Consider the following 18867-nt stretch of genomic DNA (forward strand, 5'->3'; position numbering starts at 1 on the left):
CAAGTCAATAGGTATTTAATAATTTAGAATAACTAAGAAAATGGCTATATTTGTGAGAAATAAGTTCTATAATATCTTAACATGCACCCATGACCAATGAGTTACAGTAGGAAGGCAAAATTATGAAACAGACAGGCAGACACTAACTGGTGGGCATTGCTGTTCACACCATCCTCACCTTTTCAGCATTCTCGAACGGCCCAGCAGCAAGTTCCACCATGATGCTCTCACCATTCTAAAGGGAGGAAGGAAGAGATGTTTCCAGTCATCTAAAGAAAACAACCTGCCACCATGCAAGTATGATCGACAGCCCATGGCACACAGCCTACTGCCAGCTGAGCGCGGGCTATCAACTGCTTCTTCCTCAGACTAGACACAGCAGAAACTGCAGTCATCTGAACCACCACTCCACCTCCCTGGAGCTCAATAATTACCATATTGGCATATATACCAAGCACAGATTATTCAAGTGTACCTGGAGATCTGGATTATGCTGACTGACATCCAACATGTTAATAGGCTATGAACTTTAAGTATTTTAATTTTTTTTTACTATGTATACTATGGTTCTTAGTCATTTTCAACGTTAGAAAAAAAAAAGAGATACAAAATCCTTTAAATTTAGCTTTCTACAAAATATAAGTAATCTTTGAAAAAATATGCATTGACCTTCTCGGTATTATCACAGCCAGAGCTGCATAGAGAAACCGTGTCTCAAAAAACAAGTTCCCCACAAAAAAAAAAAACACCCAAAAACAAGTAAGATGAAGTTGGGCTCTGCCACTGAAGCCAAAGCTAGCACTGTTTCTCACGCAGGAGCCCGGGACCTGAAGCACAGGGCACATCTGTGATGTATAGGATGGTTGCCAGGTTAGACGGGACACTCCAGGGCTGCAGAGCTGGTGTGCTATTCTTTTAGTTCTCAGAAACGAAGGCAGCAATGACACGTCTCCCCCTCTCTAAGCTGTCCACAGTCGACAGTGATTATAAGAACATTTACTTTCGAAAGGAAAAGAAAAATTAGACATTCTCACTTTATACTAATCAGAAGTCCTTTCTTGTCTCTAACAAGCAACTGAAAGCTTGAAATATCCTCTACTAAAGGGCCAATTTCAAAGGCAATTCCCTTCAGGGATTTAAAATTCACTCCAAGGTAAACAATCTGCAAAACCAACAGTCTCTGAAGAGAGTTAAAGTTCTCTTCTCCAGGATGGCAAGATGGATCAGCCTTTTGTTTGTTTGTTTGTTTTTGTTTTTTAAGACAAGGTTGCTCTGTTTAGTCCTTGCTGTCCTGGAACTTACTCTGTAGACCAGGCTGGCCTCGAACTAGAGATCCACCTGCCTCCCGAGTGCTGGGACTAAAGGCTGCGCCACCACCACCCAGCTTGAGTTGGCTCAGCTTCAAGAGCACCCACTGCTCTTGCAGAGAACCTGGGTTCCTACGCTCATAATGGGTGGCTTCGAAAGTCTAGAATTCCAGGTTTGGGGGGAAAATGCCCTCTGCTGGCCATCATGAGCACCAGGCATGCTTGGGGTACACATACATACACACAGGTACTCACATAGACACATAAAATAAAAATAAACTTTAAAAAAATTAAGGAGCTGTGTGTGTGGCAGTACAGGGTGTAGGCAGGCAGATCTCTGTGAGTTCAAGGCCAGCCTGCTGTACACAGTTTTCTACTGGCCAGGGCAATGTGGAGAGAGCTTGTCTTAAAGCAAACAAATGGATTTTAAAAAAAGAGTTTCATCTTTTTGAATGTTTCATCATAAATTTAAAATGCACGTATGGTCATACCTTCGTGATGAATGGTGTTATGAAGACAAAAAACACATCATAGACCAGGAGAAGGCCTAGCAGTATCACACATGACTGTTGGAGGTAAAAAAAAGGATTTAAAATATCAAAATTCCCACATCTAAACTAACACATCAAATTACTTGGCAAATACAAGAAAGCATGAGAATATACTTTTGAACACTATTTTAAAAGGCATTTATGATTACTACTATACATAATTTTATTTTTTTTTTTTATTTATTTATTTTTTTTTTTTTGGTTTTTCGAGGCAGGGTTTCATAATTTTATTTAATATATCGCTTAAAAATCCTTACTTCTTGTATCCCATTTCCTTAAGAATGTCATTGACTTAAAGAATGTTCTTCCCCGATATTTAGTCTGATGAATTTTTGTTAAATGAGTATGAGTAAGGAAAAACATTCAGCTAGAAACTCAGTAACTGCCCTTGCCTTAGGGTGAGAAGTGAGCACAGACAGGCAGGATAAGCTCTCCGAAGATTGCAGAATGGTCTGCAGCTCATTTGGATGGAAGATGCAAAAACTACATATACATGTGGAGCATTTCAACAGAGTGATTAAAATGAGCATGTTCTACTATATGCAAGTTATACCTCAATCACATTGTTTTAAAAAGGAAAAATTATTATAGCTGTATATTTTACCTTGAAATTGGGTAACTTCATTGTTTTAATTAAGTTGAGACAGAAAGCAATTCCTAAGATATCCTGTAAAATCCAAGCCCATCTATAATTAAAGAGAGAGAGAGAGAGATTAACGTGTTATTCCATTTCATTACTTTTAGATGAAAGTTAAATAAATAGATGGTTATGGTTATGCCACTCAATGGCTATGAACTGTCTCCTATCCTCCCTGCTCAGCAAGTTACTGTCCTGGCAGAATGATACCTGCAAAGGCCACCTCAGAATACATGTCAGATGGGAGTCCATTTTCACCTTAATCTGGGCAGCTTTGCGTGTCTCCTTCCACAAAGACAGCGGCCAGCAAAACCTGCGTGTTCATATCCAGACCAGCTGAACACGAAGTTAAAGCCACACAACTTACTTATTAGAAACTAATATGGAGCCGGCGGTGGTGGCACATGCCTTTAATCCCAGCACTTGGGAGGCAGAGCCAGGTGGATCTCTGTGAGTTCAAGGCCAGCCTAGTCTACAGAGTGAGTTCCAGGACAGCCAAGGCTACCTAGAGAAACTCTGTCTTGGAAAAAAAAAAAAAAAAAGATAACATGCATAACTAGCAACCAGTGAAAAAATTAATAACTTTGATAATTATAAAAAGATTCCTAGGTCATCAATAGTTTTATTAATAAGTCATTAAATGTATGATGTATACTTTCCTCAGGTTTTCCTTCCTGCCATGGATAGACACTGCGCTGGCAAGGTGGTTGGGCAGGTAAAGGTACCTGTTCTCAAGCCTGATGACCTGAGATTTCTGAGACCCACAAAGTGGAAGGAGGGAACTGACTCAAGTCATCCTCTGACTGCCACACTTACGCTGTGGCATGCATACACATGTGAGAGACATGTGTGCATACACACACTAAATGCATGTAATAAATTTTTTAAGGAGAGACACCCATATCTGTTGCTCTCAGTAATATCTTGCATACCCCCTTCTTTCTAATATAAAAGGCAAAATATTCTATTTATTCTTTTACATTTTACTTTTATGGTAGTTTGTTTCGTCAATCTGACACCATCAGAATCATCTGGAAAGAGAATCTCAAAGAGAAATTGTCTGGGTTGTTATGGTGTTTTGAAAGAAAATGGCTCCCAAAGGGAGTGGAACTACTAGGAGGTATAGCTTTATTGGAGTAGGTGTGGTCCTGTTGGACTTTGAGGTCTCATATATGCTCAAGATACTGCCCAGTGTCTCAGTTCACTTCCTGTTGCCTTTGAATCAAGATGTAAGGACTCTCAGCTCCAGAACCATGTCTGCCTGCATGCTGCCTTGCCATGATGATAATGGACTATAACCTCTGAACTGTAAGTGATCCACCACAATTAAATGTTTTCCCAAGAGTTGCCGTGGTCATGGTGTCTCTTCACAGCAACAGAAACCCTGACTAAGACAGCTGTGTTGGCCTGTGGGCATGTCTGTGAGACATTTTCTTAACTGGGTTAACTGAGGTGGAAATACCTGAATGTGGGAGGCACCATTCCCTGGGTTTAGGTTCTGGACTGCAGAGATGTAGACACAGGGCTGAGACAAGCAAGCACCCACACGCTCACTTCTCTCTGCTCCTGGATGTGGGTGTGATATGATCAGATGCTTCAAGTTTTTCTACCTTGACTTCTCAGCAATAATGGACTATCACCCACAATTGTGAGCTAAAATACCTTTTCACCCCTAAGCTGCTTTTTGGCAGAGTATTTTATCACAGTAACAGAACTGAAAATATGACAGCTTTTTCACTCAAAAATACATTCTGGAGATCACTGCATTATCAACTCAGAGACCATTTGTTAAGGTGATAAGGCATTCCAGTAACATACCATAATTAAGCATATTTTAAGTCTAAGGGTTTAAAACATAACCCAATTTCCTTTCCTGTTCAAGTGCAGATCATTAGCCTAAGATCTATTCATTTGCTAGGTTTGGTGGCTTATGCCTGTAACCTCTGCACACAGGTGACAAAGGAAACCGGGTCACTGTAAATTCAAGGCCAGTGTGGTCTATATGGCAAGTTCCAAGTTAGTAAAGGGCACATACAGAGATCCTGTTAAGTAAATTATTCCCTAAAAAAATTAACAGCCGGGCGGTGGTGGAGCACACCTTTAATCCCAGAACTTGGGAGGCAGAGCAGGCAGATCTCTGAATTCCAGGCCAGCCTGGTCTACAGAGTGAGCTCCAGGACAGTCACCAGGACAGTCAGGGCTACACAGAGAAATAAACAAACAAAACAAAACAAAATTACCTTGTTTTAAGATAAGTTGTAGAATAAAACAAAAAAAAATCCACAATAATCATAATGAATATGAGTCAGGAAAAGATGTAAAAAAGTGAATCCTCAAATCCAAAATAAACTAGAGTCATCATACCTATCCTCATTTCTAAACACAGCCCACACAACAGAGACTGAGATGCACAGTCCAGAGAGGAAGACCAGGATCACTTTAATGTTTTTGCCACAACAGGAAATCCTAAAAATAAATCAAAATAGTTAATTTGTGCTGTAGATAAAATACAATATTCATTTGATATGAAACATAACAAACAAGAAATGATTGAAATATTAATCATGTTTTTATATAAAACCAATGAGGCATAATAACCAGTTCAACAAAACCCTCTATGGTAATGGAAATGTTCTCTGTTTTCAAGCATTGATGGCCACTAGCCACATATGGCTACTGAAATGTGTCTCAGGAATTCAATCTAAAAATTCCAAACACATTACTAACTTTAAATTTAGATAGCCATAAATCTAATGTATATTGAATATACAGACTTAAAGCAACACTCAATTTTCTTGTATAAAGTTCAAATACTAATTACAACATTCTCCAAGAGATACATACGTGCACTGTCCACATGGCATCCTATGAATCAATGCAGCAAGACAGTTGTACAAACTCATTGCCGAAGCTATGCAGAAAATTGCTATCATGACGTACACTAGAAAAGAACAAGACAGTTATTAATTCTTTAGCTCCCTTTATTATATCATATTTTCAATACAGTAACTATGTTATGTGTAGTAGTTGCTAAGCTGCAAGTATTTATAGCTTGAGTTTTAAAGTGAAGCACGTTACATGTGATTTTAGTTCCATTACACATTGCTAGAGAAGTGTTGGGTGGCTGAAGCTGGATCTACATTTTCTATTTTTCAATGATTCAAAGTGACATGTTTGTTACAGGTTTCTGTGAAGTAAATTACAGATATTTATAAATACTTAATTTAAACGTCAGAATAGAAGGACTGATGAACTTTTGTGCATATGTGTATGTGTGTTTGTATGTAAGTGCATACATACATAGGTATGTGTATTTGGATATGTGTAGAGGCCAGGAAACAACCATAGTTTTACTCCTCAGATGTCTTGTTTTTCTTCTGTTTGCTTTATTTTTGAAACAGGGTGAGTCACTGGCCTGGAAGTTTGCCAAGCAGACTGCCCTGACTGGCCAGCAAGCTCCAGGGGTCAACCCGCTTCTACCTACCCAGTGCTCGAATTACGAGACTATGGCACCACGTGGGGATTTTTCTGCATGGGTTCTATGATTAAACTCTGGCCTTGTTTGCATAGTAAGCATTTTACCAACTGAGCTATTCCTCCAGACCGTTTTTGTTTTGAGACATGTCTCAGGTAGCTCAAACTGGCCTTGAACTTGCTATGACCTTGAAAACCTTGAACTTCTGATCCTCCTGTCTCACCTCCTAAGTGCTGAGGTTACAGGTGTGCACCACCATACCCAGTATTTGACACCTGGGATTGAACCCAGGACTTAGTGCACACTAGGCAAGTACTCTACTAACTGAGTTATATCCCCAGCTGGATTAAGAAACAAAAATTTTTGCAACTTGCTCTGTAGACCTGCCTGGCCTGAAACTTGCTATATATACATATGTAGGCTTAAATTTGTAGAGATCCGCCTGCCTGTGCCGCCCTAGTGCTGGGATTAAAGGCATGTGCCGCTGGGCCTGGCTTTGAATTAAACTATTAATAAAGGCAGGTGAATCTCTCTGAGTTCAAGGCCAGCCTGGTCTACAGAGCGAGGTCCAGGATAGGCTCCAAAAGCTACACAGAGAAATCCTGTCTCAAAAAACAAAAACAAGAAAACAAACCAAAATAAAAAACAAAAACAAATCCAGCCAGGCATGGTAGCTACCAGTTCAAGACTGGCTGTGTAGAAAGTACTGGTTTAGCCAGAACTATACAGCAAGATGCTACCTCAAAGGGAAACACACACACACACACACACACACACACACACACACACACACACACACACACACACACACGCTCAAATCCATTCAAAGAAATTCCTTTGTTGCAATAGGGATACCAAGGTAGTAAAATTTGACAAGCATTCTATATTAGCCAGATTTACTTGAAAATTATTTAAAGGTATTTTACCTCTGTTATTATAAAGGAGGTGGGGTTATTATACCTTACAATGTTTCTCTTCTGAATTTTCTAGAAAATATTGTGATAGAAAAACAAGCTGCACCTCAATTTTCAAAGTCTATTTGATTTGAGAAGACTGTAGCTCAGTGGTGGAGTGAGAAACAGAGACTGGTCTCAGTACAGTAAATTTGGGGTGTCCAGGTTCTGAGTGAAGCTGGATGAGCCGCTCTAAGTGCCCTGGTGCTCATATCTACCACATCAAGTTCATGAGAAGCACACCGGTCTGTTGTAAGGATGAGGTAAGTGGATGTATATAAAGTGCATGCGCAGTGCATGCACCACTTGCGATCATAGGTTATGTGTGGTAAGAGGAACAGTAGGATAGACGCTTCATGGACTGTCAACTGGATTTTGGTATAGCTTCTGCCAAGTTGCCCAGCCCAGGTCTTCACAGTCTGGTAGGGAGCATGTTTCCTGAGGCCATTACGGCACTTTAGTGCCTCATCCCATAGTGTACTACTACTTAGAAAATGATCCCACATGAAGAGGAACTTTATTATCATAACATAGTTCCAGTTAGTTTTGTTTTAAATGTAAGAAGTTTATGGGAAAGCACACTCAAGATGAACACCAGTTATTTTCCTAAGTATATCTTAATTATAGAATGGCGAGGGAAGCCTTGGCGATTCAGTACAATCCCGTCCATTATTATAACATACTAGGAAGTAGCTGCCATCTTAGCCATGAAGACTCATTTTGGGTAAACAAAAATCTCGGAATACTACACAAGACATTGGCCAATCTTAATTTAGTACTATGTGCTGGGATAATTAGGAGGTAGAATGATTTTCTTCTCACATCAAAAGTTTCCCTTGTAAACAAGGTAAATGTAATAAATTCAAGAAAATTTCTCATTAGAAATGAAAATATACTTTAGGGTAGGATAGATGTCCTCTTTTAAAATTATTTTTATTTTAATTATGTGTATATATGTGTCCCTGCATATGGGTATGCACATATGCACACGTATGTACAAGTGCTACAAGGAGCCCAGGGGTACCGGATCTCCCTGGAGATCTACCGTGACAGCTGCCTGTGAACTGCCTGACGTGGTGCTAAGAACCACACTCGGATCTTCACAAGAGCAGTAATACGTGCTCTGAACAGCTGAACCATCTCTCTAGCCCCAATAATTTAGTATTTTGAGATAAGGTCTTACACACAATTCTATGGCCTAGGTTGGCCTAGAAATTACTATGTATCCCAGACTGGCCTCACACCCACATGACTCATCCTACCTCAGCCTCTGAGGATATATAAGTAAGCCTGTGTGTGTGTGTGTGTGTGTGTGTGTGTGTGGTTATTTTTGTTTGAATTTTAAAATATCTCAGTAATTGAAGCCTGACATTTTTTTGTACATTAAGCAAATTACTTGTTTTTTGCGTGAGATTTTTTTATTTAACATAATTTTCAGATGAATGTTTTAAAGGGAAAGACAAATCTAGCAATGTAAATCGAGTCGGGGGGGGGGGATATATGCTCAATGCAGCACACATAAAACTCAGTTTCTTATATTTTTGGTTGTAAGCCTCGCCTTTAATGGCTGAGCCATCTCTCCAGGAAATGTTCTTATTCATTTTACGTACCAACCACAGATCCCCCTCTCAGCCCTCCTCCTGCTCCCCTCCACCAACCTTCCCCCCGCCCCACTCCCAGTCCTGTCCTCCAAAGGGGTAAGGCCTCCCATGGAGAGTCAGCAAAGCCTGTACATTCAGCTGAGGCAGGACCAAGCCCCTCGCCCTGCATCAAGGCTGAGCAAGGTGTCCCTCTGTAGGGAATGGGCTCCTAAAAGCCAGCTCGCGCTCAGGGATAGGTCCTGATCCCGCTGCCAGGAAAACCCGGTGTCTTACCGAGCCACTTGTAGAAGAAATAGAGTAGGACGATCATTACGCAGCAGATAACCACAAACACAACCACGGTCAGAGGGCTGAAGGTGAAATACTCCTCCTTTTTTTTCCTCATCTCTCTGTCGTCGGCATCGGCCGCTGTCTTCATGTTTTCCCTGCGCAAATGCACACACACATCAGCAAGCCTTTACCAAGCGCAGTTATTTCTTAAAAATCCCTCTCCAACACCAATTTAAGTTTAATCACAAAGATAATGTACTTTAAAAAGTACCAAAAAGAAATATTTAATCTAGAAACTAAAACATCCTATATCTCTACTCTCCAGAGATAATCTGTCATTACACAACTTTGAAATATGAATTTTTTTAAAATGAAAACAAAACTGTTAGAACAGTTGACATTTATTATATTAACAAATTAATGTTTGCGGGTGCTCAGACAACCAAGTTTGGAGAGCTATTTATGTCGACATAATACATAAGATACAAACTTATAAACAATATTATCAACCTACATAAAGTCTAAAACTAGTTCTTCTCAAGTATAAACTTTAAATTCTCCTATGAGCAGACTCGTATTTACTATATGTCTATTCTGTGCTCCTGGATGCATTTGGAAGGATTTTTAAATTACCAGACACGGTCCTGTCATGTTACATTCTGTGAATTCTCCCAAGTATCACCTCACTAACACAGGGCAGAGATGGTGTCAGGAGAAAAGAGCAGCCAGTGGCTTTGGTAAGGAGACCACTCACTGTCTCTGCTGTCCCAACAGTCTCTTCCTGCTGACACAGAACTGACCCCGGGTTCCCGGCCCTAGTTCCCTCCCCTCTGCCCAGTTCAACTTCCTGTTGGGTATCTTCAGGCCCTGATCATTAGATCTGGGCTCACTGCAGATTTCAGACTGAATAACATTTTCACATTTGCAACTGTTAACCAACACACTACTTTCCCACTGGGAAATTACAGATGACTGTCATGGTCACAAGTGTGTGGCATCTGCCACTCTAGACATGTGTTCTGGAGACAGGGCAGAGCTGGTGCAGAGACACCAACACCTGCCCTAGAACTCCAGATCAGGATGTCGGGGCATTAACAGAAGTTTTAGTAATGTGGTACCTAAGTGGGAAAAGGCGCCAGACTTTGGTATCTGTCACTGAGAAATAAATAAAAAATATTTACAGTAGTAGACATGCAAGTCATAATGATTCACATATTCATATTCCACATCTTAAAGTGTATGAGCAGTCCCCCTTCTGAAACACAGTCTTGCTATGTAGCACAAGCTGGCCCTAAACTTAATATGTAACCCAGGGAGGGCACTGTCAAATTCATGATCCTCCTGACTCAGACTCCCGAGCAGTGGGACTACAGGTGTGCACCACCATACCTGATAGAAAGCACTTAATTTTTTGGGGGTGGGATGGGAGGCGGGCAGTGCATTGGGACAGGGTCATATGTAGCCCAAGCTGGTGTAGAGCTCAGTATGTAGCCAAGGATGACCTCCACCTCTCAAGTGCTGTGATTATTACAGGCATGAATCACCACCATACATGGCTTTCATAAAACCATTTCTTGAAAGGGAACGAACTGCCCGATATATACATTACATATTACCATTAATTGTACTCTTTCGGGAGTGCAGTGGTTCACACAACCAGGCCAAAGGTGTTCAACACACCAGGCCAAAGCTCTACCACGGAGCCATGTTCCCTGCTCACACCGTGAAACTGCCGCTGTGTGTGCGTGTACGAATCCACACCTGCCACAATAGATGTGTGGATGTCAGACGACCTCGGGTGTGAGTCCTTGACCCACGTCTTCCCTGTGTGAGACAGGTCTAATCGGCCTTCGAGCTGCCACAGATCCCCATCTTGCTGCAGGAGCACTTGGATTACAGACACACACTACTGTGTCCAGCTCTGTATGAATTCTAGGGCTTTGAACTCGGGTCTTCACACTTGTGCAGTGACCACTTATCCCCTGAGTATCTCACCAGCCTCCATAGAGTACGTGGTGTGAGGTAAGTGTCTCCCTATGAACAAACAACTCAGGTGTCTACAACGTTCCTATTTTAAAAAAAAAAAGACAACCCTACAATCTGGTCTTAATGGCCTTCATGGCACTATATACTCAGGTGAAAAATGTAAGTAGTCTTGTTATTAAGATTATCATGAAACATTATATAAAACCATTTATCAGGAAGCCATAAAAAGTTTAATTAAACTTACAATTCAATGAGTCCACTCCAGTATCCTCCTAATGCCACAGTGAACACAGCAATTACAAAAATAACCACCATAGTATAGTCAAAGTTAGGCCAGGATGGAGAATACATTTGCACGGTAATGTTATCTCCAAGAGTCTGAAGGGCAAAGTGACAAACACAGGGATGAGTCTCCTAGCGAACAGCAGCAACATCTACATTTCATCAGACAGCGGAGAAGACCGGACACCTGGAGGCTTTACTCAGCCCGGCAAGCTTCTTGTTAGCAAGTGGAGGATGAGGGATAATCAAAATTAAGGATTGAACGGAAACAACTGTACCATTTATAAACATCTAATGTGCAATTAGTAACTTACCTGTTTCATATCTCTAAAGTCTTTTTGGCTTATAACTGCAATTAGTATAGTCATATTTTGAAATTCAGATCCGTTCCTTGAGGAAGGAAGCTATAAGAAAAAAATATGAAACTTGATTAACTACTAATACATTTACAGGATAAAAATCACACATACGACTATACAAAGTGCAAATATTATATCGAATCATAAAAACAAAGCTTCACTATTCATTCTTAATAATATATGTGTTCTCAAAACAAAATCCTTTTAACATGAACTTAGACAGACATATACTCCCATGACATCATATGGGGCAGACACTGTATAAACACACAGCATACCTATATATGTGTCTCAACTCTACGACTCCAAGTCATCTCAACTCTAGAAATACAGCAAAAACGACAAATCTTTCTGACTAGAGTGTTTTATTAATAAATCTAGAATGCTTATTGATAGAAATAATCCACAAGATTATTAAAAACCTGGCTTCTAGAATACACACACAGAGTTAACCCGGTTCCTGGGAGACTTGATGTCCCGGACTCAACAGGACTTACTAGGACACTGCTGTTGGCAATCAGCAGGGCTTCAGCTCCGCCTTGTTGTGCAATCCTGGCCTTTTCAAGCAAATGGCAGGCTCCCCATTGTACCACCACTGCTCGGTTCTTTATGCCATCAGGAGGAATATCAGAAGGGTGGCACAGTGGCGTTCCAGTCAGATTCATCAGGCTAAGAGAAGTCTGCCAAGAAGAAAGGTTTTTCATAAGACAGATACCTTACCTCACCTAAGAGCATTCAGCGATGAAACACCAACACGGACTTAGTCCAGTGTTCTTCAGGGGCTGGGATGTCACTCACTTGTTAGGCCTGAGTTAACCAACAAACCCAACTTTATGACAAATCGCAAGGATCAGAGGTATGAATTTCAAAATTCCCTAAATCTGAGGCCAGAGAGATGGTTCAGCAACTCAGAATATTGGTTGCTCTTCCAGAGGGCCCAGGTCCAATTCCCAGCTCCCACATGTCAGCTCACAACGGTCTGTAACTCCAGGGATCTGACATCTTGTGACCTCTGCAGGCACCAGGCATGCATGTGATATAAAGACATACATGCAGGCGAAATACCTATATACATAAAGTAAAAATAAATAAAAATTTTTCTTTGATCATTCCCAGCACAGTGGCCCATGCCTTTAATGGTAGCAATCTAGAAGCGGAGACAAGCAGTTCTCCAAGACTTTGAGGCCAGCCTGGTTGACAATAGTGAGTTCCAGGCTAGTCAAGTCTATTTAGTGAGACCTTGTCAGGAAAAAACAAAAAATTCCCTAAATCATTTCTTTTATGGGGAGGAAAACACTTGACTAAAGTCAATGAAGTATTTTTTTTAATCACCAAATACCATAACCCTAAAATACAGTTATTACTCAGATTCAATATTATTATGAATAATTATCATGTTTTTCACTTACTGCATTTTCTAGGGAACCTGGAAGCCTTGTCCATTTGGGGTTATAATGCATGCAATAGTCCTTGGAAAGTGAAGATGTGCCATTTGCAGACGCATGCAGGATGGCTTCCTGAGCAGCTGTCTAAGATAAAAACAACAGCTTTCGTGAGGGTGGTCATAATTAGGCTTGCCGGCAATTAAGGATCTTAATAAAACTATTTATACGCAGGTTTGATCACATTTCCTAAAGAGGGCAAGTCCTCTGATGAGTTTATTTATTACTCTTATTTAAATAGCTGAGGAATAATGAAACTATTCACGCTTGTCTAGAGCTCATTCTGTGAGGAAGATGGGTCACTTTCTTACAAGATTAACTATGACCCTTGTCTGAAGGGCCACATCCCTGGGAGGGTTCTTGCTGTGATGTAATAATGCCACTCTGCCTTCTCAGCTTGACACTTTCCTCCTGCTCCTTCCTTTATGAGTTATGACTTCATTGTTCACATCCATGCAGAAGGGTGGGCTCAAATCCTGTCTGTCCCACCGTCAGGTTTTTACTACTACCTCTCCCTAGGGCTAAGGAGATGCAGGGGTACTTTTAAGGATTATCTGTATAAGATAATCACCTTGAATTATAAAGCTTTTTCACTCAAGTCTTCAAGAGCTTTCAACTGCCTACCCAAATACACCAATGCAGAGTTTAAGAGAAAAACTGCCTTCTGGGCGATGGTGGCACACATGTTTAATCCCAGCACTCCAGAGGCAGAGGCAGGTGGATCTCTGTGAGTTCGAGGCCAGCCTGGGCCACAGAGCTAGACCAGCCAATGTGGTGATATAGTGTACCCTAATAAAGCTTGTGTGAGGATCAGAGGACAGCCACTAGATTAGACATAGAGGTCAGACAGTGGTAGCACACAGGGTTTTTTGTTTGTTTTGTTTTGTTTTGTTTTGTTTTGAGACAGGGTTTCTCTGTGTAGCTTTACACCTTTCCTGGAACTCACTCTATAGCCCAGGCTGGACTCGAACTCACAGAGATCCACCTGCCTCTGCCTCCCGAGTGCTGGGATTAAAGGTAGTAGCACACACTCTTAATCCTATCACTCTGGAAGCAGAGATCCATTTGGATTTCTTTGAGTTCAAGGCCACACTGGAAACAGAGCCAGGCAGTGGCAGCACAAACCTTTAATCCCAGTACCAGGAAGCACACACGCCTTTAATCCCAGGAAGTTATATCTGGGCAGAGAAAGGTATATAAGATGTGAGGAAACAGGAACTTAATCTCTTTAGCCTGAGGATTTCATAGAGGTAAGAACTAGTGGCTGGCTGTTCTGCATTTCTGGTCTTTCAGCTTTCACCCTGATATCTGGCTCTGGGTTTTTTTATTTAAAAAAAAAACAAACAAACAAACAAAAAAAACCATCTAAGATTCTAACAACAAACAAGGCTACACAAAGAAATCCTGTCTCAAAAAATAAAAAAGAGCCGGGCGGTGGTGGCGCACGCCTTTAATCCCAGCACTCGGGAGGCAGAGCCAGGCGGATCTCTATAAGTTCGAGGCCAGCCTGGGCTACCAAGTGAGCTCCAGGAAAGGCGCAAAGCTACACAGAGAAACCCTGTCTCGAAAATCAAAAAAAAAAAATAAATAAAAAAAAAAAATAAAAAAGAAGAATGAAAGCCAGGCAGTGGTGGTGCATGAGAGGTAGAGGCAGGAAGATTTCTCTGAGTTCCAGGACAGCCAGGGATACATACAGAGACCTTGTCTCAAAACAAACAATCAAAAATAAACAAAATAACATAAATGAGAGCTAGAAGGACAGGCCAGATAGCTCAGCTGGTACCCACAATTGTCACCAAAAATGACAATCTGAGTCTGATCCCAGGACCCACATGGAGGAGGGAGAGAAATGACTCCCATGAGTTGTCCTTGAGCATGAAACATATGCCCTGGCATACATGCCCCCCCCATAAAGAAATAAGACAATAAAAAATAACTTTAAAAAGAGCTAGTAGCCGGGCGGTAGTGGCGCACGCCTTTAATCCCAGCGCTCGGGAGGCAGAGCCAGGCGGATCTCTGTGAGTTCGAGGCCAGCCTGGGCTACCAAGTGAGTTCCAGGAAAGGCGCAAAGCTACAGAGAAACCCTGTCTCGAAAAAAAAAAAAAAAAAAAAAACCAAAAAAAAAAAAAAAAAAAAAACCAAAAAAAAAAAAAGAGCTAGAATACTTTCCTTTTGTCTTATTTCTCATTGCCTAGAAAGACAGAGAAAAGGGACAGAGTGAAAGAAAAGAATAATAAGAAAAGGTGTGGGGGGGGGGGTCAGGAGGCATGCAGAGACATCCTCAAATGTTTAGAATATTGCTCCCAACACCCACCTCCTTCAATATGGGTTCTTCCCGTCTTCTCTGTGAACACATTTATCTCTAAATCCACAAGGAAGAAGAGGTCCAGGGAGATGGGCCAGCAGGTGAAAACACAAGCAACCAAGCCTAATGACCTGCGCTCCACACCTGGGCCCCACATGGAAACCATGATGGAAAACAAAGCCCTGCAAGGTGAACTCTTGACTTCCACCATGGGCCGTGGCACAGGAGAGCACGTGTGCACAGATACACACAAGCACACACAAAATAAACAAAACGTAGTAGCCTTGGTAGCTAAAGCATATGTTCAGTTGGTTTTTGAGACAGGGTTTCTTTCTCTGTGTAACCCTAGCTGGAACTCTCTGACCTCGAACTCACAGAGTTCCACCCGCCTCTGCCTCTCAAATGCTGGCATCAAAGGTGTGCATCACCACCACCCGGCTTCATTCTTCTTTTTAAGGTGACTTCTCGGGCATTCTGTCATAGTGACAGGAAGCTAATGAACACAGAAAACTGGTACCATGAAGGAAGATCATTGCTTATGACTATAGCTGATGCTATGGCTCATAAGCCACTGACATTAGTTTGCAGGAGAAGTCTGGAAGTTTGGAGGAGCAGGCTAGAGAAAGTCTACAAAGCTGTAAAAAGAGCTTAACAGGGCCATTCTGTGGAAAGAACAGGAGAGCAGAATGCTGACAGCAATGTGGACAGCAAAAAGGCAGCTCATGAACTTAGAGATGGAATGATGACTCTGTTTGGAATCAGGCTAAAAGCAACGCATGGTACATTCTGGCACAGAATTTGTCTTCATTTTGTCCAACCTCTGACTGTGTGGGAAGCTGAGTTTAAAGGACTAACCTGAAAGAGGCAATGTCCACGTAGCAGGACATTCAAACTTGATCACACAGGTATTCCTGGATGCTTTTAGTTGAGCCTTACAATGAGTATCAGGAGCAAAACTACTACAAAAGTAGTTGGAAACCTTGCAGTTTGTCCAGAAAAGGGATATGTTTAAAGTTGCAACCACGGAAACATATTACCCACCCACCCCCAACCATTAAAAAAAAATACCCTTATTCCTCAGAAGGCTAGGGGTGAAGCTCAGTTGGTAGGGCGCTCGTCTACCATTCATGAAGCCTTGGGTTTGAGCTTGGTGGTCCACGCCTGTAATCCCTGCACTCAGGACAATCAGAAGTTCAGGGTCATTCTTGGGTAGCTCAAGGTCAGCCTAGGCTACACAAGACCCTGTTTCAGAAAAAAAGGCAGGGGTGGTGTGGGGCAAGTACTTACACCACCAGGGCAGTACTTAAAGATGGTTTGCTAAATATGTAACCCATGACCCTATGCATCTACACCGTTAGATCTTCCAAGTTCTCTACTAACAACCACAGTGTGGGTTATCACTTCTTTTTGTTGGTTTTGTGTTTTCAAGACAAGGTTTCTGTGTAGCCTTGACTGTCCTTGAACTCACTTTGTAGACCAGGCTGGCCTCAAACTCACAGAGATCTGCCTGTCTCTGCCATCAGAGTGTTGGGAGAGGCATGTGCCACCACCGCCTGACAATGTGGTTTATCAAGAGTTGATGTATTACTGTGCTAAATATTGATTTATCTTGAGAAAGGATTACTATGATATAAGTATGTAAACCTGACAATGTGGTTTATCAAGAGTTGATGTATTACTGTGCTAAATATTGATTTATCTTGAGAAAGGATTACTATGATATAAGTATGTAAACATTTTTTTCTTAATCATCTTGAGAGGCTCAATAAAATGAGTGCTAAGTTTAACATATAAATTATAGATTCAGGACATTTACATACCCTCCGAGTTGTTCTTTGGGACTTAAAAGTCACTGGTCTGATTACTCAGCACACACCTTAAAGACATAAAGTAATGCTACTGTGTTGCTATTCTCCCCTCAAAATACTTCTTTTTTTTTTTTTTTTGGGTTTTTCGAGACAGGGTTTCTCTGTGTAGCTTTGCGCCTTTCCTGGGACTCACTTGGTAGCCCAGGCTGGCCTCGAACTCACAGAGATCCGCCTGGCTCTGCCTCCCGAGTGCTGGGATTAAAGGCGTGCGCCACCACCGCCCGGCTAAAAATACTTCTTGTATTGTATTGTTCTCTCCAGTATGATCCAGAACACCAAAGGCTACTTTAAAAAAAAAAAAAAAAAAAAAAAAAGTTTTGAGTTTAGACTTTCTCGCTGACCCTTTAAAGCAAGAGTAATAAAACAGTCTTCTCCAGAGAAGTTAGTTTTTCCGGAAAATGACTACATACACTGTTTACACAACATTGTGCAAACAACACTGATAAATGTTTCCAACCTGAAACTCCAGAAAAGAAAGTGAACAGAAACAAAATCTGAACTACTGAAAGCCAGCTTCTTGGTCACCAATTAGAACTCAAATTACTTGATGCTGAACTTTAAAACATTATTTTTGCAAATATGGGTATGTGTGCACCTATCTTTTATTTTTTCCTAACTAGACTTCTACCCCTTTAGACTTCAAACTAAAAACCTCCAAGGCCACTTTCATACTTTCTTTTTAAAGGGATTTTAAAGTATCCCCATAAGAAAACAAAAGCACAAAATAAATCCCCACAGTATAATCACACGCACCTTACAGAGACAGAACTGTACTGGAATGGAAGGAAAGCATACAGATAGTCACAAGGTTATAGAGAGAAATACGTATGTGAGCGCAGTTAAAACTAAAGAGCACTCCAGAACGCTAACACCTGGAACCCAGTCAGTCCCTGCCGCCCCACCCCACCCCGGTTTTGCTCCCCCCCCCCCCCCCCGGGTAAAAAGCAGCAGTAAGAAGGGCTACTCAACAAAACAGAAGTGAATTTTTTCAATTAAAAAGAAAACGTGCGGGCACGCTGAAAAAATGAGAGAGAGAGCTTCAGGACCAAGGTGAAAGAAGCCCCTGAAGCCCGCGGGTTTCTTCCGGGGTGGGTATTTCGCAGGATTTCTGGGCACAGCGGGGTGAGGAATGCTGGGACCCGCGGGTGTGCACAGTAGGAGGGCCGGAGCGGGGGTGGAGGGGTGGGGGTTGGATGGAGGGCAGGAGAGGGGGGAGGGGAAGGGGAGGAGGGAGGGGAAAGGGAGCGGGAGAAAGGGGAGGGGAGAGCGGAGCGGAGGGGAGGGGAGTGCGGCTCTCACCAGTCCCAGCAGGCAGCTCCAGAGCAGGACGACCGCGGGAGCGTGCAGCGAGTGCAGCAGCCCCATCCCGCGGGCGGGCAGCGGGGCGCGGGCAGCGCTGGCGGTACCCGGACCTCCGAGATGCAGCCCCGACTTCCTCTTCCGGCCCCTCCCGCCGAGCGCTGGGCTGGGACACTGGGCGGACGGGCCGCTCCGGGCTCAGATCCTGGAACAGCCTTTTTAACTGCGTAAATCCCCGGTTCCCGTTCGGTTCCCTCTGACTGCGGCCGCCGCCCATTGCGAGCCACTGAAGCTTCGGGTTTCAGTTTCCCTTCCGGCCTCGGCCACGTCGCCGACTCGAGCGACCTTCGTAAAGATGCAAACCAGACAGGGCCGTTCTCCACGCTTGAAGCACAAACCAAAACTTCTCTGCTGTCGTCTCTGTCCTTAGCTTCTCTATTTTCCTACACGTGGAGACCCACCGACCTTAGCGGCTTACATGTCACTTCTCTATTCACTTTCATACTGTGATTTATTCTCTCTCTCTCTCTCT

General features: G+C 42.3%; 1 protein-coding gene across 4 annotated transcripts in view; it reads right to left on the reverse strand.

Moving 5' to 3' along the window:
• Positions 1–18665, reverse strand: part of Sppl2a (signal peptide peptidase like 2A) — a 37255-nt gene extending 18590 nt beyond the window's left edge. For 2 of the 4 annotated variants that reach the window (XR_013050731.1, XR_013050732.1), the window contains exons 1-11: positions 18336–18494; positions 12831–12950; positions 11919–12101; positions 11377–11466; positions 11025–11158; positions 8798–8949; positions 5340–5436; positions 4860–4961; positions 2463–2544; positions 1799–1873; positions 179–235 (exon numbers count right to left, since the gene is read on the reverse strand). Coding sequence is in view for 2 of the 4 variants with exons in the window: in XM_006986467.4 (XP_006986529.2) it covers positions 179–235; positions 1799–1873; positions 2463–2544; positions 4860–4961; positions 5340–5436; positions 8798–8949; positions 11025–11158; positions 11377–11466; positions 11919–12101; positions 12831–12950; positions 18336–18401 (1158 nt within the window). In the remaining 2 variants the exon portion in view is untranslated. Of the gene's footprint in view, positions 1–178; positions 236–1798; positions 1874–2462; positions 2545–4859; positions 4962–5339; positions 5437–8797; positions 8950–11024; positions 11159–11376; positions 11467–11918; positions 12102–12830; positions 12951–18335 lie in introns of all 4 variants that reach the window. The other 2 variants (XM_006986467.4, XM_006986468.4) reach the window with 2 other exon arrangements.
• Between the last annotated feature and the right edge of the window lie 202 nt (positions 18666–18867).

This window comes from Peromyscus maniculatus, chromosome 4 (assembly GCF_049852395.1).
Source record: "Peromyscus maniculatus bairdii isolate BWxNUB_F1_BW_parent chromosome 4, HU_Pman_BW_mat_3.1, whole genome shotgun sequence".
Taxonomy (NCBI): Eukaryota; Metazoa; Chordata; class Mammalia; order Rodentia; family Cricetidae; genus Peromyscus; species Peromyscus maniculatus.